We start from the raw sequence: 22,635 nt of genomic DNA, 5'->3' as shown, positions 1-22,635 counted from the left end.
ATCAGTGAAAACAAAACAAACACAACGTTAATTCTAACTTCATGTCTCAAAACTATGGTCCCCACCAATTGATACACAAACAAAAGAAAGTAAATAAAACAAAGAAATAGTAGATCCTTACTTATAATATGATTAAAATAAATAATACATTGAGTTATTAAGTGAGAGTAATTTTTTAATAACATTAAACAATGGACACTCTTTGTTTCACCAAATCGTGGCCCCACAACCATTAAAATAAAACTCATTTTACTAAAAAAAGAAAGAAATGAATCAAAGGCACCTAAATTTGCATACCAAATGCATCCAAGAAATCAGATACGGATGAAAAATATTCTTAGACAACCAAGTTTCTGTACTTGGAGAGGATGCTTAGGGGGACAATTTTGAAGTGCCAAAAAAGAGAAAAACAAGAAAATTGAAAATCTTGACATGACAGAAAATTAATATGGACGAAATAAAACTGCAAAGTTAAAAACTCATTCTTTCATATTTAAAACAAAATCATTTTAATATTTTTTTTAAACATTTCTTTTCTGCATTAGAATTTTTCAAATCATACAAAAGATTAAAAGTTACCTTATCATCTTGAGTTCTTACTTTAAGATTTTCCTTATCAGTATCAATTATAATTCTAGGAGATTCACAGAAAATGTAAACTTGTCCACCTTAACGAGAACATTTTCAACCAAACCATATGGATAGTAGGTTACTCTATTAGCTAACTGTAATGTCATCTTGGTGGGTTTAATCTTCAAATCACCTAATTTCTCCAACATTGCCAAAGGAATTAGATTTATGCTTGCCCCCAAATCTAGTAAGACCTTGTCCACAAATAAAGCACATATAGACACAGGAAGAATAAAGCTTCTTAGGTCCTTGCATTTTTTAGGCAAACCCTTTTTAGTAATGGCACAACATGTAGCCTCCACCTTTATATTTCTCTCTTCAATATAACTTCTATTCTTCATAAATCTCTCAAATGTTGAATTTTGTTTTAGATTTTCTGCAAAACAACTTCAAATTCTTTCCTTCTTTTTTTTTTGAAGGAGCATGAGGATATGATAAATATTTTTCAAGAACACCTCTCTCCTTATTTTCACTTTATCTTTTCCTCCTCACTTCTTTTCTTCTCTCTCCCCCTCAGTCTCATTTTCCCTTTCTTTTTCAACCACTACATTATTACCATCCTTTTCTCCTGCTATTCTACCACTTTCATAGGCAATTTTATTGCAATGCTCTTTTGGGTTGCAACATCTAGGAACATCTTAGTATCAGATCTGAGACCATTAAGAAATATGCTCATTTGAGCAATATCTTCAAACCCATGATTTGGACATTTTCCCAACATCATTTTGAATCTCTCCCATGTCTCACTAAAAGCTTCATCTACTTCTTTTCTGAATATAGATATTTCGGACTTTGCTTCGATGTAGCGAGATATTGGAAAAAATCTTTGCATAAATTTTTCCTCTACATCCTTCCAGCTAGTGAGGCTCTAATTTGGATGAGATTTGAGTCCTTCTTTAGCCTTTCCTACCAATGAAAAAGGAAACAATCGCATATAAACATTTTCAATATCACCTGATTGAAAACCCATTGTTCCCACCAATTCATAAAATGTGGCCAAATGTGTATATGGACCCTCATGATTCATCGTTGTAAATTGATGGGTACTGATGAGACTAAGGAAAACAGGTTTCATCTCCAAGGCCCTGGTGGTAGCAGGTATTGCAATACTAGAAAAATGCCTTGGGCACTACTGCACGGCATAATCTCCAAGTGTTCTCCTATGGGGTGGTGCTTGCTCTTCTACCATGTTGCTTTCATCCTGAAAAATATTAGTGGGAAAGAAGAAGTGGTTGAGGATTTCTATCTAGTGTTTCCTTGTCTCTCTTTTGTCTTTGTCTTTTTATTTCTTTTGTCTGCCCTTTCAATCTCTGCTTCAAATAATAATTGGTCTTTGAGAATTTGACCTCTCAATATCATATAAGACAGCTAATTCAAGGGTAGCACAAGGATTCACTAGCAACAAAAAAATAATTTTTTATTTATTTTAAAATTGAAAAAATAAACATAATAAAATAAATGCAAATTAAATCTAAAAATAAAATAAAACCAAATCTAAACAAATATGCAATTAATTAATATAAACCAAAATAAAACAATACACAAAATAAACAAAAAATAAAAACAGTTAGAATATTCACAACATTTAGGAATTTGTACTAAAAAATTAATTATTCCCCAAACATGAAGCAAAAAATTCGATGACTTTTCTACGACAAGTGTACCGTGTTGTCAGAAGTAATAAGTTGTTCCTAAGGACGGATATTGATAAGTGCCTAATTTCAGTAATATTTCATATTAAAGTATAGGCACTTATGAATATTAATTTTTAAAATATATATAAAAGAATCCCTAATTTATTAATTTATATCTTTTTACATATTTTATTATCTTCATTTGAATAATAACATTTTATTCCCCAATTTGGTGTTAATTTCAGGCTTTTAAGGAAGAATGGAGATGACTGGTCTAAAGAAAATAAGATAAGCTAAAAGGAGAAAGCTTGAAGGCCCGAAACGCACAAAAAGAGCAAAAATTCCAACTCAGCAGCGGAGTTTCTTGCTCAAGCGAGCTCATTCTCGCTTGAGCGGGAATGCTCCCGTGAAGTTTTCGGAAATCAACGTCTTTCTCGCTTGAGCGAGCTACATCTCACTTGAGCGAAAATGCGTCAGACAAATTGGGTCATTTTATGTTTTCATCATTAAGCCCATCAGCGTGACGCAGGAAGTCACCTAACCCTGGTAAATTAGGTTAAATAGGGGGCTTAAAGCTCAACCCTAGTGTGCTAGATTGAGAGGAAAACATCATTAAGTGACTTGTAACCCAATTGGGAGAATAAAAGATATTAGAAGATGCGTGGCTAATTCTACCCTTTGGGATTGGGTGTAATATGCTCAAACTCTTATGTATTGAGGTGATATTTAAATATGATAGAATATTATGTTTTTGATTGATTATTGCTATTGTTGTTTTGTTTCTAACTCTTGATCTAGAATCTTAAATCTGGCTTAAAAGTATTTTTAGGGTTCTGACCTAAACAACAATATTTAACATATTTGAGTGCTAGAAATAGACTTGAAATTTTAATTACTATCAACGTTTGAGTGCGACTCTAAGTTGTTTTTATAAATATGTGAGAAATCTTCTAAATTATCAAGGAGTCTTCTAAATATCGATTCTTTGCATATTTATAAAAGTTTCTTATCATTAAGATTAGATGTTGATAGCAATTAACATTAATTCAGCACATCCCACACCTACCTCTAACCCATGAATTTTTAAGATGAGAAAGTTTAGAGGTGCAAAAGGCCTTCGTGTTGCTCAAGAGGAACACCAATATACATCCCTTACAACTGTTCTGTTTCTTTTTGGGTGGGTCTGCTTATATAGTAGATGCTCTTTATTTTTGAAGTCTTTTATGTTGCTGCCACAATCATTATTATTTTACATGATTCTGTTGCATAATGAGGTATAATGGTTGTTGAATTGTGGTACATTGGGGGTTCTTAAGCAATGGTTTCTTTAGGCCATTTGTGTAGGCTTTTATGGGTTGGTGGAAGGGTTATTCATTTTATGAATGAGTTTTGTTTTCTTCTTAAGAAACCAATATTCATTGTTGGTTTGGGTTTCTTGGATTCTGTATACGGGTTGAGATACTCCTAAAGTATCTCTTTTATTTTGTTTTATTCTTTGCTGATAAAAAAACATTTCAAATATATTCCTAGCATGCAAATATGTTAAGCATTATCATTTGGGTCAGAAACTTAAAAGTACTTTCTAGTCAAATCTAAGCTTTGAGATCATGGCGAACAAGCCTTACAAAGAAAATGACAATACCAATAACTTGTTGACTCCACCAACTCATCCTTCAACTTTTTAGTCAAGGTCGTGGAAGACTATTGTTGACCCTCGTCATCACTAATGTGCGACTCTTCATCTCGGTGCAGATCACATCTAAGGAGGTCGCATCCAAGACCTCCTCCTCGGCTAGGGAGAGAGCCATTTGCACCTCTTTGTCAAACCTTAGTCCATCTCCCAACATAGGAAGGGGAGTGTGGGTATTGGCCCCAAAAGGTGAGGGTCGTGACCTTTGAGGGGACTTCTCGAGTCGTGCCCTCTTATTTTTCTTAAAAAGATTATTGTTAGCCAGAGGAGGAGATAAATCAACAATTGGTGTCAAAGACCCCCGACAACAAGTTCAATGCTTTCTCCCGGTCTTTGGCTGACCTATCGGCGAAGCTGCTTCAAAACCAAGTCCATATCAAGGGTAGTCTAGTCCATTTTTTCTGCAAGCAAAATACAAATTCTGTGAAGTTAAAACCAAAATATAAGAGAGTACATTTACAACAAATCATTAAAGTCCACCCAACGATGAGGTGCAATATTATAAATGGAAAGCATTTTCTGGGTCGGTAACCTCTTCGACAACTGATAGAAAACATAAATTTCTCGATCCTCGGTGGTCATCGATGACCTCGGCTAAGATTTATAACGTGTGGGAAAATAGGTCCTATAAAAAAAGAATCTTGGTTTCCCCTCTGCATAAAAGAATAACAATCTCCCTTTCGACTCAATAAATCTTTTTAAAGAATCTCCCCTTAATGTTTTTATAAGTGGAGGAGAAGGGGGTGAAAAGAATATTGCCCGACCGACACGTTAGAGAAACCCAACCCGCAAGATCAATTGGATGAGCGTTATAGTAAAGAAAGAAAAGATCGAGGACTCAACTTAAGCCGAAACATATCACATATTAGGCGAAACACTTGCAGTGTGGCCCAAGAGTTCAAGTGAAGTTGTGTAAGAGCAACATTTAGAATTCCAAGCACCCCATTGTGAATTCATCGAATGTAAGACATGGAGGTCCGAGAAAAAACAATAATATAAATAAATAGAAGTCGAAACTAGACTATTCCCGACCGTGGCAAATGTTTTAAAAAACATCACAACTTCTGATAAAGATAATACTCGTATCGGCATTTGACTTAATCATAGGAACACTTGACAGGAATGAATTCATGGTATAACTCCACCTATATTGAGTAAAATACTCAATCACCTTACTATTTACCCACTCCTACCTTACCTGGTATGAATGGTTCCCCTTATTAGCCAGGTCGGCTTCCCCACTAGGAGTGTCTGGCCGACAAGAACCAAACCGAGAGCCCCTATGCCCACCAACGACACCGAATGATCCCCTAGAAGAAGACAAATAGTCATAAGAACTAGATGAAAACATCAATAACCTTTTGTGGAAAACGGTCGACACCTCACCACAATTCGGTATTCAGGATTCAAAGCAAAATAAAAGTTAAAAAAAAAAAGCCCCTATTTATAGAACCCTAGCCTCGATCATACCAAGCGTCGCGAATCGTTAGATCTATTCATATCTAATGGTCCTTTTTAGAAAAATGCAAATCCTAAGACTAATAAAAAATTTCACGCCAAAAGATCTTTCTGGAACTCTGCAGGACATGTCCCATCCAAGCTTGTGTAACAGAGAAGTCATACAACCTTGTTCCATCCAACCTTGATTCATGGAGCAACCATATCAAGACCCTTCGGGTAATATCCTTGAGCAGTGTACCGTTAGGGGCCGAACAGTCGTAGGACACACCAGTACACCGACCCCCATAAGAAGAATGTGTTAAAAGTAAAGTATATTAACACAAGTTAAACCATACAAAAAATTAGGTAACACAATCTTAATCATGATACATATGATAATCTCGATGTAGTAGTAAAATGATTAATCAAGACCATATAAATAGGCACAACAAACAAACAAAATACGTCATTATTACATCATTTATTACATCATTATACTCAGTGTTACTTTAGTCTTAGATAACCTTTTGCAGGTCTACTCTCAATCTAGAACTGAAACCCAAACACGAGTATGAAGGAAGAAATGCAATTACAATCGAAACAAATAATAACTTGTTCGATCATTATTGATACGGTAATGAAATGTTAAAATAATAACAAATTACTATTATTACTCATAATCATAGGTTATAATATTTCTTGGATCAAGCGCACAGTCCTCTTTGAGGTGGTTTTGTCTCCATATGGGACTCTTGTATCTTACAATTCCACGTTCTAAATGCATGTTGTGAAAGCATTAAAAGTCAAGTTCAAGCGCACTCTAATTGTAAATTCCATGTGGCCAATTTTTTTACTCGTTTTAAATATAAAATTAAGTAGAAACGATTTCATTCGTCATAAATTATTACAAAATATTATAATAAAAATTATTACATTCTTTTTATTACGTTTATCTTTTATCTAAAATTTAATTTACACTATTATAAACATACTCTATTATATTCTCATTGTATTAGTATTAATTTTACACTTTTGCTAAGTTCTATGTTAATTTATTTTATATTCGTTGAAATCAATTAATACTGATTTATTGAAGATATGCACCAGATATATTATCTTATAAATTTTGATGACATCCCTAAAAATCAGTTAACACTTATTTATTAAAAATATGTATTAAATATGATCATGAATCAAATAACACATTACTAAAAACTATAAATAATTTTTTTTTTAAAAAAGGTAGACTATTATATTTTTAAAGGAAGGTACACTATTATATTTTTAAATCATATACTTTACTTACTTAATCATTAAAAGAGTACTTGCTTGATAATTGAAAAACTTCCACGTGTAACTATCAATCCTCAGTCACAAAGCATATTAAAAAAATTACGTGAATAATGTATCTGCAATTAATTCCAATTTTCACAGGTAAGAGAAACACTATTTAACTACAAGTTTATAATTCAAAGATTTGAAGTTGAAATTGGAAATTTTGAGATTTTAATAATTACGAATTATGCACCATATGTTGCATTTTCTAAAAGATATTGAAAATTAAAATCACTAAAATCCTTTATACATTTTGTATGCCACGAGGTAGATTGAATAATATAATAAAAACAAATCCCAGTAGAGATGCTACTCTATGTGAAGTCAATAATCGCTACAGTGTATTGCTGGGATCTCATGCATCCTTAACGTGTACCAAATCTCTTTTAACTATTTTTTAATTCCAGTTCACACACTCTGTTTTGAAGTGTGCTTTTATGCTCATAACAAAAAAAATTCATTAATATCATTGTTTAGCTCAAATGCAATTCAATTAATTATTAAATCAATAATTAAAATCTTAATATCTAATTACGTATCAATTTAAGAATAAATAGTTAGGTAATAATAAAATCTGAGTACACCCATACACCACTTTATGATTATTTTATAAACCTCAACTGCAACATTATTTGCCATGCACCACTTTATTATTATTTTATAAACCTCAAATTCAATGTTATTTGCCAGCTAATTTGAACAGCCATTTGTTCTTGACTTTTGTTTTTCCAGCTTACCATTTTTATGCCTATATAAACTCACATGCATGGAAATCAAAAACATAAAAATCAATAGCAGAATAGCAGAAGCAAAGATTCAAGTATGGCTCTTTTGTATTTGGCTTTGCTAATTCTTCTGTTTCTGTTCTCTCTTAAGCTCTTCTTCAAAACAAGAACATTCAGAAACCTTCCTCCAGGGCCATTCTCTTACCCTATAGTCGGAAATCTCTTGCAACTCAAACAGCCTTTCCACCGCACTTTCACTCAATTGTCGCAAAAATACGGCCAAGTCTTCTCTCTCTGGTTCGGTTCCCGTCTCGTGGTGGTCGTTTGTTCACAGTCTGCGGTGCAAGAATGCTGTACCAAAAACGACATCGTCTTGGCCAACCGACCTCACTTTCTCTTTGGCAAGTACATCAGCTACGACAACAGCACCATCCTTCACTCCTCCTACGGCGACCATTGGCGCCATCTTCGCCGCATCTTAGCGCTGGAAGTTGTCTCAACCAACCGTTTAAACTCCTTCTACCATGTTCGTAGGGGCGAGATCATGAGGCTCGTGCAAAAGCTCGCTCACCTTTCACACAACGACTTCACCAAAGTGGATCTTAAATCCATGTCAGTTCTTTATCAAATATCCTTACACTATGTTTTATTAAATTACACATTACTCTTACATTAGCATTATGTCTAAATAACAATTTTATATTAAGGTTCATGGAAACGGCGTTTAACACAATGACGAGAATCGTGGCGGGAAAGAGATTATTCGGCGACGATTGTGACGTGAATGATGTGCAGAAAGCAAAGGAGTTCCAAGATATCCTTAAAGAGTTAGTGACATTAGCCGGAGTAAATAACCGCGGAGACTTCTTGCCTTTTGTGAGGTTGTTTGATTTTGATAATTTAGAGAAAAGGTTAAAGGGGATTGGTAAGAGAACCGATACATTCTTACAAGAACTCATTGACGAACATCGTAGCAGTGGAAATTACAGTGGCAATACTATGATAGGTCACCTCCTTGCTCTACAACGATCACAACCTGAACAATACACTGATCAAATCATCAAAGGACTTTCTCTGGTAGTTAATTATTTCTTTGTTTCTGTATCTACTTAAATATCAAATTGTTCATCCATTTTTGTTTAGAGTAAAAACAAAAAGAAACTAAAAAGAAGGATCTCTTTCTTTATGTGGTATATTGATACTCTTTTTTTTTTGGATTTTACAGAGCTTGCTACTTGCTGGAACAGATACATCAGCTTTAACTTTAGAATGGGCAATGGCTAATTTATTAAACCATCCAGAAGTTATAAAGAAGGCAAAGAATGACATAGACACTCATGTTGGACCAAATCGTCTGGTAGAGGAATCTGACATGTCAAAACTCCCTTATATTCAATGTATTGTTTACGAGACACTTCGATTGCACCCTGCAGCTCCAATTTGGTCACCACATTTGTCTTCAGAAGATTGCAGCATAGGAAAATATAATCTCCCAAAAGACACAATTGTGTTGGTGAATGCATGGGCTGTTCATACAGATCCAAAAATGTGGAGTGATCCAACACATTTTAAGCCTGAAAGGTTTGAGGATGAAAGTGAAGTGAGTAGGTTACTTTCATTTGGGTTAGGGAGAAGGGCTTGTCCTGGATCAAACCTAGCTCAACGTACAGTGAGTTTATCTGTGGCCTTATTGCTTCAATGCTTTGATTGGAAACGAATTGGCAAGGAACAAGTTGATATGTCTGAAGCAAATGGAATTACTATATCCAGAAAAAATCCTTTAGAAGTTATGTGCAAACTTCGCCAAACACCCCTAGTTAAAGATAACTACTGATTTATGGTGTTATTTTATGTAATGTTTGGGGAATAAATATGTGATGTATGTTATAAGTTCTAGTTTTACAATAAATTCTTGTGATTATTTAATGGGTTGAAAATAATATGCGTTTCCATTGAATGTGGTTATTAGTTCTGATTTATGGTGTTATTTAAAGAATAAACATAATGTAATGTTTGGAGAATAAATATTTCTGCATAAACATATTCGTCTCCATTGAGTGTGATATGTTATAAGTTCTAGTTTCCCAATAAATTCTTTATATTATTTAATGTAATAAGTGTTTTGTTAAATGAGTACTTTTAAGGCTTCTTATTAATTATAATAGAAATTATGATAATTAAAGATAAGTCTCAAAATTTTAATTCAATATATTTTTTATTATGGATTATTAAATAGGAATAAGATATTAATAATCCAAATAAATCAATATATATATATATATATATTAATATTTATCTAATGGAAATTAATGTATCTCTTTTATTAATTTGCATATTTAGATTATACACATACGATTGTAAACATTCAAATAACTCAAATGAGATCTGGTAATGGTTATAGCATTACATATTTTCTTTTGCATAATATTATCATTTTATAGAGAATAATCAAACTGGAAGATATTAGAGAGAAATTTACGCAAACAACATTGGTCAATCAAAAGAATTTTGAGAATTTGGAGATATATTGGGACAAATTGCAAAAGAAGCCCGAATTTATAAGGAGGTTATCATAATTTATAAAATGTTTTTGTATTTGTCATTTATTTATCTTTGATTTACTCTTTTATGTATTTGATAATCCGATGGATCGGTCAATAGTGACTCACTCAACTATGACCGATACAATATTCTTATACTCTCATATAGTTAATATCAACATGAGTTCTTAAAATTAAAATATCATATACATTATCTAAAATAATATAAATTATTAGGTAAATATTATATTCTTCAAACAAATAAAAAGTAAATGAAAATAACACTTAGAAGGAAGATAAACAATAATAATAAAATATAAAATGGTTAAATATATTTTTTGTTTATGTACTTTCACGTGAAGTTGGTTTTCGTTCCTAATCCAAACTTTAGACTTCATGGGTTTTTATAGTAAAGAAACTATTGAAATAGGCATTGTTAGTATTTTTTTTTTTTCAGTGTGCACTAGGATGTTAAAATATTTCATGTTAACTCATCGCTGAATGTTATAATATTATAATATAGTTTACGTTGAAAATTCGTTTATTATATAAAAAAAAATATTATTCCAATATTTTCTTTATTACAAGTACTTGTAAGATCTAATATTTAAACTATAAACAAAAATCAATTTCATGTTATTGCACATAAAAAAACTCAATATAAAATTAATACTAATACATTAACAATGTAATAGTCTAATCTTTAAATAAGTTAAATTACTGTATAGAGGAAAGATAAACAAAATAAAATTAATATAATAATTTATATTATAATTAAAAATATTAATAATACTTTAAAAACAAATTATGAAGAATTAAATCATTTCAATTTAATTTTATATTTTGAAACGAGATAATAATAAAAAAAATCCCCACATGCCATCATGCATTTAGAATGTGGAAGAGTAAGGGCATGAGAGCCCCATGTGGAGACAAAACCACCTTAAAGAAGAGTATGGACAAAGGTGTACACAGATTCACGTGATATGTGCGTAACAAAGACTCGTCTACTACCTACTTTCTAATTATTTTGAATCTAACTACTAACTAACAGTATAGCTGGAACAAATTTATTTTATTAAATCTTGATCCGAAAAATATTCAATCAATACAAAAATGTTCTCCTGTAATGTGGTTTTATTTTCTTTCAATGCTTTTCAATATTTTATAAATTAATATAGTTTTTTAAATATATTTCATTATTGAATTTTAAAATTATTAAAATATTTTAATACAATATAATAATATATAATTATTATAAAAAATATTTTTTAAAACATGTCAACATAAAATAAATATAAATGTTTAAAATACTTAAGATTATAATGACTGATTACTAAAATTTGATTTAAATTTTTAATATTTGTAAGAAATTGATTGCTGAAATTTTTAAAATAATATTTAGTAATAAAAAATTATTTGTAAAGAGATTTAAATTTTGTATAAGAATAATTAAAATATTATAAATTTGAAAGTTAAAGATACATGAATATTATCTCTTCAATTTAAGATTACGTGTACCTCAAATGCGGCTATATAGCCTCCGTTTTAAATTGAAAATAGTCGTCGTCGTTTTGCCTTTCTACACTAGTGAAGGTCTTCACAAATGATTAATAGACACTTTCTCCTGTTTAATATTTTATGAGACATAGATGCCTTTTTTTTTTGGGATAAATCTAAGAACTATTTTCTACCAGTTTATCCCCAACAATTGATAAATGTCTAATGATCCATTCTTCTTAGTAGTATCTATTCTACTTTCCTTTTTCCCTAATGCAAAACCTTTCAGAAAAAGTTTTTGAAATCTATTCTCCACAAACTTTAAAACTTTCTGAAATCTATAAGCCATAAGATAGTCCACAGGAAATTCTTGAACTTGTACCTGCCTCAATTAATCCTAGATGCTTTTGTCAAAAATTTTCCAAAGAGAAAATGGGTTGATTCACAATGCATCGCGCTCTTATGATGACCTATTTATGTTGATGATCATCTATCTATAAGAACTCCTTATAAAAACCTTGAAGATGGAGCAGATGATTTACAAGGATTGTGTAAGGGGGTTGTCCATTACTTTTCCTATCTTCTTCAACAACTTTCCACACTCTGTCACAATATTTTTTCCTTAGTACAGGGCTTCTTAACCTTTTGACGAGCAAACTCCTCTGAAAAGTTATCACCATATAGCTTTTGTACAACTGTGTGAGTTCCACACTAAACCTTTTCCCTCATAGGATAAAAACAATTAGGAACCTCTTTGTAGTGATTTCTTTAAAGATATTGGCCATATTGATGAACAATTGTTCACCCAAAACCAAAAAGACAATAGTGTTCTCTTCTACCAACTTAGCATTTTTCTTGAATTTTCTTACCAATTTTGGATAGATGGCTTGTGATTTAAGAAACCTCCAATACGACATTCAAGACCCACACAAAATTTCAAAACCTCTTTTATCAAGCTCTTGGAAATCATACTGATGTTCCATATAGTACCAAGGCAACAATACTCATATTTTTCTTTCTTAAAACGAGAGAGACTAAAATCATAAAAAAATAAAATAGTCTTGAACTATAAGAAAATGATAAAAAAAATGGTAAGAAGAAGAGATGTTTCTTATTCTCTTATGTGAATATTAAATCACTTCATGTATAGGAAATATAAGGTTCCTTCAATAACCAAAGAAAATTTAACCACTACACCAAGCAAATTCTTTAGTATTATTATGATTTTTATTATACTTATTATTATTAATAATATTAACAATATTAACATTAATAATAATAATATTAACATTAATAATAATAATATTAATAATAATAATAATATTAATAATGATAATGTTAATAATAATAATATTATTATTAATAATATTAATAAATATTAATAATATGAATATAATATTAATAAATATGAGGTTCGAGTCCTGGCTGCTGCCCTTTCCAAAGGCTACCTCTAGTCCCCTCAAGAAATCCACTCAAAAGTATTAGATAATCACAACATGTTTAATCAAATTAACCAAAGGACCACAATTACTTTTAATAAAAGAAATGAGCTCATCCACATGAACTCATATCGACCTAAAACTTTAATTTTAGCATAAAATTTAAACTTTTTACTTGGAGTTAATGATCTCTTATTGAATGATTATTAATCACAAAAATATTTAATTATATTCATATCTGTTCAACTAGTGTTATTGAGTATTAGGTGTCCAAAATTAAAATATATACAATTTCTAATTAAAATGATAATATTATGCAAAAGAAAATATGTAATGCTATAACCATTACCATATCTCATTTGAGTTATTTGAATGATTACAATCGTATGTGTATAATCTAAATATGTAAATTAATAAAAGAGATACATTTATTTCCATTAGATAAATATTATATATATTGATTTATTTGGATTATTAATATCTTATTCCTATTTAATAATCCATAATAAAAAATATATTAAATTAAAATTTTGAGACTTATTTTAATTATCATAATTTCTATTATAATTAATAAGAAGCATTAAAAGTACTCGTTTATCAAAACAAAAGATTCCATTGGGAATCCATTCTAGAGGATGAATTATCAGAAGTATTATCTAGGGGTGGTGTTATGCACAAGGATTCTAAGGATTTTATTTCTTGGAATGACGATCCAAAAGGTTTGTTCTCGGTAAAATCAGCATATGGCCTTTTAGTTAATCAAGGAACCGGACTAAGTAATGACATTTTTAGGATGTTATGGAAGATCAAAGCTTTCCCAAAAGCTCTTATAACAGCTTGGAGAATCCTCCTAGACAGAATCCCAACTCGTCAGAATCTTATGGTACGAGGGATTATGGTGAATTCTCCTTTGTGCGTTTTGTGTAACCGGTCAGTAGAAACTGCCCAGCATCTGTTCCTGGATTGTACCTTTGCTTATCGTGTCTGGACGTTATGCTCTATATGGATAGGTGTTCTGGTGTATACAATAAGGATATATGCAACCATTTTCTGAATTTTCATCTTTCTATCTTGTCCGAAAAGCAGAACCAGGTCTGGAAGGGAGTGTGGGTGGCCATTCTACGCTGTATATGGGAGCACAGGAACAATGTGATCTTCAGACAAAGGATCCCTGACCATGATGAAGCCTTTCAAGCAGCTCAACTTATGTCCTGGTTTTGGCCGAAACATAGGGAAGGGTCATTTTCCTATGTTTTCTCTGATTGGATCTTAAATCCAATACAATGCATGTTGTGTGTACGCTGATTATCCTTGGTAGAAGAGGTGGTTTACGAAGGTCTGTTCACGTCAAAAGTAAACCAAGCAGGGTCTCCATGTGGTTTGTTGATAGACAGACGCCATAATTGAATTGGGTTCGTTGGGTTTCCTATTTGGGCTTCGATGCTGCAAGTATGGTGCTATCACTGGGACGAGCAGGGGAATCTGGGCAGGTTGCTCTTTTATCAGTTTCGGTTGGCTACACTAATTTTATGCGGATTCCGAGTCATGCTGGAGATAACCAAGAAATGGGTCTGGGTGGACCCGTAACTATCTTGATATCTTGTGCTGGTTTGGTTCTGTTTAGCAGGTGTCTTTGGAGGATATAAACGCTGCTTTGGTCTTCACGAGTTGAGTCTGTCTTAGGTAACAGGCCTTTTGTTGGAGCTAGACTTTGATAGTGGTTGGAGGAGGTATGAAATAGGGTATGCTTGGTTAGGAAGTTTTATGAACGAGAAGACCTAAGTTGTAACTGGCACTGTTGGAATCCCTGTTTGGGCACTGTTAATGCAGTTTTTATATGATGTTATATTGAAGGATAGGATCAACTTTTTTTTCTCTTGAGCAGATGTGGGTGGTGCCTGGGAAGGATGGAATGTACAAATTGTTTGTTTAGCTGTTCACGTAAGCTGGTTATGCTTTTCAGGGACCAACCTTTTTTATGCTTTGTGGAGGAAATGGACCCTGGATCACGTTTACTACTATAAACCCAAGCTGTGTTGGAAAGATTAGGGATGTAGTATCTTTATTTTTATTCTTATGTTGTAATTGTTGTTGGTTTGTATAAGGGTTGGACAACTAAAGTGTACTTTTAATTTATTTAATTTTTTTCTGATAAAAAAAAAATCAAAACAATTACTACATTAAATAATATAAAGAAATTATTGGGAAACTAGAACTTAAAACATATCACATTCAATAAAGAAGAATATGTTTATGTAGACATACTTATTCTCCAAACATTACATTATGTTTATTCTTTAAATAACACTATATAAATCAGAACTTATGACATATCACATTCAATGGAAACGCATATTTATTTTCAACCCATTAAATAATCATTACATAATATAAAGAAAATAAGAATTTATTGTAAAACTAGAACTTATGACATATATCACATATTTATTCCCCAAACATTACATAAAATAACACCATAAATCAGTAGTTATCTTTAACTAGGGGTGTTTGGCGAAGTTTGCACATAACTTCCAAAGGATTTATTCTAGAAATGGTAATTCCATTTGCTTCAGACATATCAACTTGTTCCTTGCCAATTCGTTTCCAATCAAAGCATTGAAGCAATAAGGCAACAGATAAACTCACTGTACGTTGAGCCAAGTTTGATCCAGGACAAGCCCTTCTCCCTAACCCAAATGAAAGTAACCTACTTACTTCACTTTCATCCTCAAACCTTTCAGGCTTAAACTGTGTTGGATCACTCCACATTTTTGGATCTGTATGAACAGCCCAAGCATTCACCAACACAATTGTGTCTTTTGGGAGATTATATTTTCCTATGCTGCAATCTTCAGAAGACAAATGTGGTGACCAAATTGGAGCTGCAGGGTGCAATCGAAGTGTCTCGTAAACAATGCATTGAATGTAAGGGAGTTTTGACATGTCAGATTCCTCTACCAGACGATCTGCTCCAACATAAGTGTCTATATCATTCTTTGCCTTCTTTATAACTTCTGGGTGGTTTAATAAATTAGCCATTGCCCATTCTAAAGTTAAAGCTGATGTATCTGTTCCAGCAAGTAGCAAGCTCTGTAAAATCCAAAAAAAAAAAAAGTATCAATATACCACATAAGGAAACAGATCCTTCTTTTTAGTTTCGTTTGTTTTTACTCTAAACAAAGAAATAACTAATTACCAGAGAAAGTCCTTTGATGATTTGATCAGTGTATTGTTCAGGTTGTGATCGTTGTAGAGCAAGGAGGTGACCTATCATAGTATTGCCACTGTAATTTCCACTACTGCGATGTTCGTCAATGAGTTCTTGTAAGAATGCATCGGTTCTCTTACCAATCCCCTTTAACCTTTTCTCTAAATTATCAAAATCAAACAACCTCACAAAAGGCAAGAAGTCTCCGCGGTTATTTACTCCGGCTAATGTCACCAACTCTTTAAGGATATCTTGGAATTGCTTTGCTTTCTGCACATCATTCACGTCACAATCGTCGCCGAATAATCTCTTTCCCGCCACTATTCTCGTCATAGTGTTAAACGCCGTTTCCATGAACCTTAATATAAAAATGTTATTCAGACACAATGCTAATGTAAGAGTAATGTGTAATTTGATAAAACATTACAATATATTTGAAAACATGGTGTAAGGATGTTTGATAAAGAACTGACTCACATGGATTTAAGATCCACTTTGGTGAAGTCGTTGTGTGAAAGGTGAGAGAGCTTTTGCACGAGCCTCATGATCTCGCCCCTACGAACATGGTAGAAGGAGTTTAAACGGTTGGTTGAGACAACTTCGAGCGCCAAGATGCGGCGAAGATGGCGCCAATGGTCGCCGTAGGAGGAGTGAAGGATGGTGCTGTTGTCGTAGCTGATGTACTTGCCAAAGAGAAAGTGAGGTCGGTTGGCCAAGACGATGTCGTTTTTGGTACAGCATTCTTGCACCGCAGACTGTGAACAAACGACCACCACGAGACGGGAACCGAACCAGAGAGAGAAGACTTGGCCGTATTTTTGCGACAATTGAGTGAAAGTGCGGTGGAAAGGCTGTTTGAGTTGCAAGAGATTTCCGACTATAGGGTAAGAGAATGGCCCTGGTGGAAGGTTTCTGAATGTTCTTGTTTTGAAGAAGAGCTTAAGAGAGAACAGAAACAGAAGAATTAGCAAAGCCAAATACAAAAGAGCCATTGCTTGTGCTATTCTGCTATTGATTTTTATGTTTTTGATTTCCATGCATGTGAGTTTATATAGGCATAAAAATGGTAAGCTGGAAAAACAAAAGTCAAGAAAAAATGGCTGTTCAAATTAGGTGGCAAATAACATTGAATTTGAGGTATATAAAATAATAATAAAGTGGTGCATGGCAAATAATATTGTAGTTGAGGTTTATAAAATAATCATAAAGTGGTGCAAGCAAGGGTGTACTCAGATTTCATTATTACCTAACTATTTAATCTATCCTGTCACATAATAAATACAAATAGTATTTTAACCATTTTAATTTTTAAATTTTTACTTTTAATAGATGCAACTATAATAAGAACAGACAAGAGAATTAGGTACACGTTAAACATGCATGAGATCCCAGCAATACACTGGTAGCGATTATTGACTTCACGTTGTGCAATTATGAGTAGCACCTCTACTCAGATTTCTTTTTATTGTATTATTCAATCTACCTCGTGGCATACAAAATGTGAAAAGGATTTTAGTGATTTTAATTTTCAATATCTTTTAGAAAATGCAACATATGGTGCATAATTCGTAATTATTAAAATCTCAAAATTTCCAATTACAACTTTACTTCGAATCCTTGAATCATGAACTTGTAGTTAAATACAGGTTCTCTTACCAGTGAAAATTGGAATTAATTGCAGGTACATTATTCACGTAATTTTTCGAATATGCTTTGTGATTGAGGATTGATAGTTAAGGCTTTCACATTAGAGCTTTGTCAACAATCCAAAATCATCTTTAGCTTTAGAGTTTGCAATATCACAAATGATCAAATTAAGATCTTCACAACCACAATCCTATAAGATTTATATCTATAACTCTTTTTTACACCTTAGTATTTATATTTAGTATTTGATTCATTTATATACTGTAATTCTTTTTTGGAAAGATATTTAGTTACGAACTGAAGCGCTGAAACAAAAGTATCCAAGATTGTATCTTCTATCTAATGACAAAGGGAAAAGTGATCTAGCAGGTTGGAGTATGGTCAGTTTGTCTTGAAATTTGGATTGAAGAATGGGAAAGAGAGCAAATGAACCAATTATATGTGGATTTGAATAATGTCAAGTGACTCCCAGGATATGGTTTTTTGTTAGGGGATTCTCTGTCCAATCTCCATACGAAGTGATATAAAAATTTACTAACTCGGTGTTTTTTTTAATCAGCAATAAAGAATTACAATAAAGAATAATATAAATGAGAATACTTGGATATTCTAATTCACGTAAAAAAGATCTAGTTCTTAGCCAAAATTTGTACATATATAACTTATTACAATACAAAAAATAAAGCAACAACATACTAAAAGTTGCTCCTCAGTGTTGTGTTTAGCAATGGAAACCTTATGGACTATCAAAGTGACCCTAATGCTATTACCCTTGCGTGGAGGACCCTTATGGGAAAGATCCCTACAAGAGTGAATCTTAGTATAGAAGAGGAATTTCTCTACCATCTAAGTTGTGTTCTCTATGTAATTTGGTTGAGGAAATTGGTCACTATCTTTTTGTTGAATGTAAGATTGCTTTTCAGGTGTGGGCAAAGGTTTTCATGTGGGTAGGGACACAAAAAGTGTATCATAATGACCTTAAAGTTTTTCTGCTTTAGTTTAACTTGTCACAGTTTAATGCCAAGAAGAACCGTGTTTGGAAGGTGTCTGGGTAGCAATGATATGGAGCATCTGGAGCCATGGGAATGGTGCATTTTTTAGAAATGGGATGGTGGATGTTGAAGAAATTTTTTGTTTAGCATAATTACAAGTTTGGTCATTGATGAAAAGGAATTTTTTGTGTTCAATTGTTCGTTCTCTGACTGGATTCTATATCCTTTGAATGGGTTATATTCGATGTAGCATTTGTATCTTAGATATAGGGAGTGGGTTTCTTAAGTTCTAAAGCACGTCTGGATTGAGTAGGAGTGTTGAGAGGGTAAGGTAGTTGTTTTAAGTTTTGAAGGACCTTTGTAGGTAGTAAGGAATGAATAGATCCCTTGTTTTTTTTTATCTTTTTGTTTTCATACCTGTCCTAGTTACATTGATCTTAGGCCTAGTCAAAGAGGTTTTTTTGTCAAGTGTGAAGCAGAAGGAAGATGGCCTTAGTAGAAAAAGCATAAGCCAGACAAGGACTTACATTAAGCCTATTCATCTCCTATTAAGCCTATTCATCTCCTATTCGTGTTCTCTTAGCTTTCCAAATAGTGAAGCTGTTGTCAAGGATGTTAAATCTTTTTATTTAGAGATGGTTGTGACTTTAGGCTGTCAAGATCTGTCAGGACACTTGAGGATCTTGATATTGAGTTTCTTCCTTTCAAAGGTTTTGTCTAAGCTGATGAGATGGTTGACAATATGAGTGAACCTCTTTTGAACATTAGCAATGGTCTCCCCTTTTTGCATTCTGAACATCTCATACTCTTGAATAAGAACATGCTTTCTTGCTCTCTTTACACCATTATTTCTTTCATGAGTAACTTCAAGAATATCCAACATTTCTTTAGTTGAAGTACATTGTGATACCCTGAAAAACTCATCAGAATTTAAAGCATATGTTATGATATTCTTAGCAATGCAATCAAACTTAGCCTTTTTTTCTTTCAGACTCAATTCATTGGGACCAAGGTTTTTCAACAGAAACATTATCTTTTTCAACTTTTGGAATAAAATGACCATATTCAATTGCATCACAAATTCCTCTATCTATTGATTCTATAAAGACCTTCATTCTTACCTTCCAAAACTGTTAATTCAAACCACAAAATAGAGGTGGTCTGTTAATAGATGCACCCTCCTCAAAGGGTAGTTTTTCAGCCATGAAAAAGATTTTAGAATAAAAAACTTGAATAACTTTCAAGAACCTAGCTCTTGATGCCAATTGTTAGAATTGTAGGCCTTAAACAAGAGGGGGTGAATTGTTTATGAAAGATTTTTGCAAATATTGAAGGTAGATTGAAAGCCAATGAGAAATCAATGAAGGAGAAATCAGTTCAGCCAAAAACAAATATGTTTTTAATATGATTCCAAAAAATAAACCAGTTGTTTTTGCGAAACAATCGGTTGTTTTTATCAACAATTATTAAAATCAAAGCATAACAGATTTAAAAGAGATAAGGAATAGAAAAATCAACATAAAAAGTTTTATACTTGTTCACTTTTTACCAAGAGGTACATCCAGTTCTCAGAAAAGTTTTAATCTGTTAAAAATTAAGTTTTCATGTGTTCAATAAAGTGCGTTTTTTCACTTGAAGTTTTTAACATGTTTAAAAAAATGAATTATACTACTAATTTCACTTTAAGTGAAATTAACTATTAGTTCGTGCTTTAATGATTGATTTTGACAACTATGTTTTTAATTAGTTTTGTTGTTTGTCAAAATTTATAAACACTACAAGAAAATCATTAAATAGAAAATAATTTTAGAGACAAAAAATAATTAGTTGCTATAGTGACCAAATTAGAGACCATTTTGGAGACTAAAAAAAATTTTGGTTTCTAAATTAGTTTCTATTATTGTTAAATGATTTTTAAATTGGTATCTAATTAGCTACGAAGGTTTTAACTACCAATTATTCAGATTTTAAATTTGGTAGGAAAAACCTGGTAGCCAATTAAATACCAATTTATAAACCATTTAACAATAATAGAAACCAATTTAGAAACTAAAAAAAAAAAGTCTCCAAAATGATCTATAATTTGGTCACTATAGCAACTTATTATTTTTAGTTTCTAAAGTTGATTTCTAATTAATAATTTTCTTGTAGTGAAATAAGTTGCTAGAACCTTCAAATAGAACAATTTTCGAATCTGAATTTGAGAAAACATTCTTGTGATGTGTTACACAAAGCTTGTGAAGTTTTTATTTAATCCTTGGAAATCTTGTTTCATAGTCTTGTTCTATGAAGGATTCACGGTCATGTTGGATAACCAAAAATCCAAGGTGAGTATCTATAGTTTTTCTGTCAGGTGGTTTCATTCCATTGTTCTTTCTTTACTTGTATTTGAATTGAATTGCAGTGCAATAGTGTTATAATCTGTAGTAGAGTGTTATAGGGCTATAAATAATCTTTTTAGGGTTCAAAATTGTTAAACATAATTGTTCTTTGTACAAGATTTTGTGTGATTAGTGAAAACCATCAGTGGGAAGTGATAACTGGATATAGCTCCTAAAAAAAAGTGAACTAGTATAAAAATACTTGTGTTGTTGTATATTTTTGTTTTTACTATTTTTTAATTTTCTACGTATTGATTGTCTCTCTTTTTTAATCAATTAATTTTGTAAAGAATTGGTTAATCTTTTACTCTGATACATTTTATTAAAATTTGAAACAATTGTTTTTTTAGATATAATTGATTTATATTTGTAACAGGGTTTCTGATTAAAATTTTAATCTATTGGTTTTAATAAACAATTGGTTGAAATATTTTGTTTTTCAAGAAAAGCTAAAATTTGCGAGGTGAGGTCATATGTGATGATAAAAAGATGTAGGTGCAATGGTGCAATGCAATGAGAGTTAGGATTTATGGATTTTGAAGAAGAGAAAGAGGAAAAGGAGATTTGGAGTTTCCTACAACAGAAAGAGGAAAACTAAGAAAAAAATAAAATAAATTATTCTAAAATTATATTTTTTAATTATTTATTTAAAAAAAATATTTTAAAATTATTTATTTACTATATTTTGGAAAAATCTAGTGTATTTTTTTGAAGGTTTTAAAATAAATAATTGAAACTTAATAAAGATTTAAAAAACTTTTATTATTTAAATCTATTCCTGAGATTATATTAACATCTTGGTAAATAACTTTTGAAGAAACCATTTATTCTTATAGTAAATGGAAAGGTTATAAATTATATTTGGAGACAAATAGATAGTTACTAAAACATATATATATATATATCCCTCTTTACTAAGGATAAAATAATAAAATAGAAAAATTACACTAACATTGATTATAAAAAAATTATCTCAAATTCAGATCTATTGCTACTAAGATTTTATATTATTTTATGTGAAAAAGTTAGATATTATTTTTGATTGAAAGACTAGAAAGTTATATATGGAGACAATGAAGCCAGTTACTTAAAAAAATATATCCTCTCATGAAGGATAGAATTGTCAAATAAAAAGATGACAACATTAATAATAAAAAATATTAGTGTTAATTACATAAATATCTCTCCAATTATTGAGAAGACTTGCACTAGTCTAGGAGTGGTAGTGGCAATCTTCCTAAAAGCTAAGAAATGGAAAGTGCTCAAAGCTTATAAGCCATTAATTCTGACTCTTAAGTCGTCCATTTACGTTCATGTCTTTGGTGGAAATTCTTGTTCATCATAAATACAAACATTGCAAGTGTTTTTCAATTTTCCACCACGATAAGGTGTTGACTGAGAAAAGACCACCAAATTCTTAACGTAGTGAAAATTACATTGGAAAACATCACAAGTCTACTGAAAAATGATCACA

At 31.7% G+C, this 22,635-nt stretch overlaps 3 protein-coding genes across 3 annotated transcripts; 1 reads left to right on the top strand and 2 right to left on the bottom strand.

The window, feature by feature from the left end:
* Positions 1-7,490: 7,490 nt before the first annotated feature.
* LOC137819138 (cytochrome P450 81E8-like) lies at positions 7,491-9,411 on the top strand. Its single transcript, XM_068622901.1, has 3 exons — positions 7,491-8,066; positions 8,162-8,531; positions 8,680-9,411. The coding sequence occupies exons 1-3, from the start codon at positions 7,552-7,554 to the stop codon at positions 9,286-9,288; spliced, it is 1,494 nt and encodes a 497-aa protein (XP_068479002.1). The 5' UTR covers positions 7,491-7,551; the 3' UTR covers positions 9,289-9,411.
* Positions 9,412-15,264: 5,853 nt separating this feature from the next.
* LOC137819366 (cytochrome P450 81E8-like) lies at positions 15,265-17,161 on the bottom strand. Its single transcript, XM_068623186.1, has 3 exons — positions 16,619-17,161; positions 16,130-16,499; positions 15,265-16,023 (listed from the first exon to the last, which is right to left on the bottom strand). The coding sequence occupies exons 1-3, from the start codon at positions 17,131-17,133 to the stop codon at positions 15,415-15,417; spliced, it is 1,494 nt and encodes a 497-aa protein (XP_068479287.1). The 5' UTR covers positions 17,134-17,161; the 3' UTR covers positions 15,265-15,414.
* Positions 17,162-19,435: 2,274 nt separating this feature from the next.
* LOC137819092 (uncharacterized) lies at positions 19,436-19,843 on the bottom strand. Its single transcript, XM_068622833.1, has one exon. The coding sequence runs from the start codon at positions 19,841-19,843 to the stop codon at positions 19,436-19,438; it is 408 nt and encodes a 135-aa protein (XP_068478934.1).
* Positions 19,844-22,635: the final 2,792 nt, after the last annotated feature.

This window comes from Phaseolus vulgaris, chromosome 10 (genome assembly GCF_000499845.2).
Source record: "Phaseolus vulgaris cultivar G19833 chromosome 10, P. vulgaris v2.0, whole genome shotgun sequence".
In the NCBI taxonomy this organism is placed as follows: Eukaryota; Viridiplantae; Streptophyta; class Magnoliopsida; order Fabales; family Fabaceae; genus Phaseolus; species Phaseolus vulgaris.
The sequence above is the reverse complement of the archived record's forward strand: the minus strand, read 5'-3'. Positions and strand labels throughout refer to the sequence as shown.

What these genes read in the sequence shown, in the direction of transcription:
- LOC137819138 (XM_068622901.1), top strand. Translation starts at nt 7,552, where the DNA reads ATGGCTCTTTTGTATTTGGCTTTGCTAATTCTTCTGTTTCTGTTCTCT. An exon ending in AAAGTGGATCTTAAATCCAT is followed by an intron (nt 8,067 to 8,161) that starts GTCAGTTCTTTA and finishes TTTTATATTAAG; the next exon opens with GTTCATGGAAACGGCGTTTA. An exon ending in TCATCAAAGGACTTTCTCTG is followed by an intron (nt 8,532 to 8,679) that starts GTAGTTAATTAT and finishes TGGATTTTACAG; the next exon opens with AGCTTGCTACTTGCTGGAAC.
- LOC137819366 (XM_068623186.1), bottom strand. Translation starts at nt 17,133, where the DNA reads ATGGCTCTTTTGTATTTGGCTTTGCTAATTCTTCTGTTTCTGTTCTCT. An exon ending in AAAGTGGATCTTAAATCCAT is followed by an intron (nt 16,500 to 16,618) that starts GTGAGTCAGTTC and finishes TTTTATATTAAG; the next exon opens with GTTCATGGAAACGGCGTTTA. An exon ending in TCATCAAAGGACTTTCTCTG is followed by an intron (nt 16,024 to 16,129) that starts GTAATTAGTTAT and finishes TGGATTTTACAG; the next exon opens with AGCTTGCTACTTGCTGGAAC.
- LOC137819092 (XM_068622833.1), bottom strand. Translation starts at nt 19,843, where the DNA reads ATGGTCATTTTATTCCAAAAGTTGAAAAAGATAATGTTTCTGTTGAAA.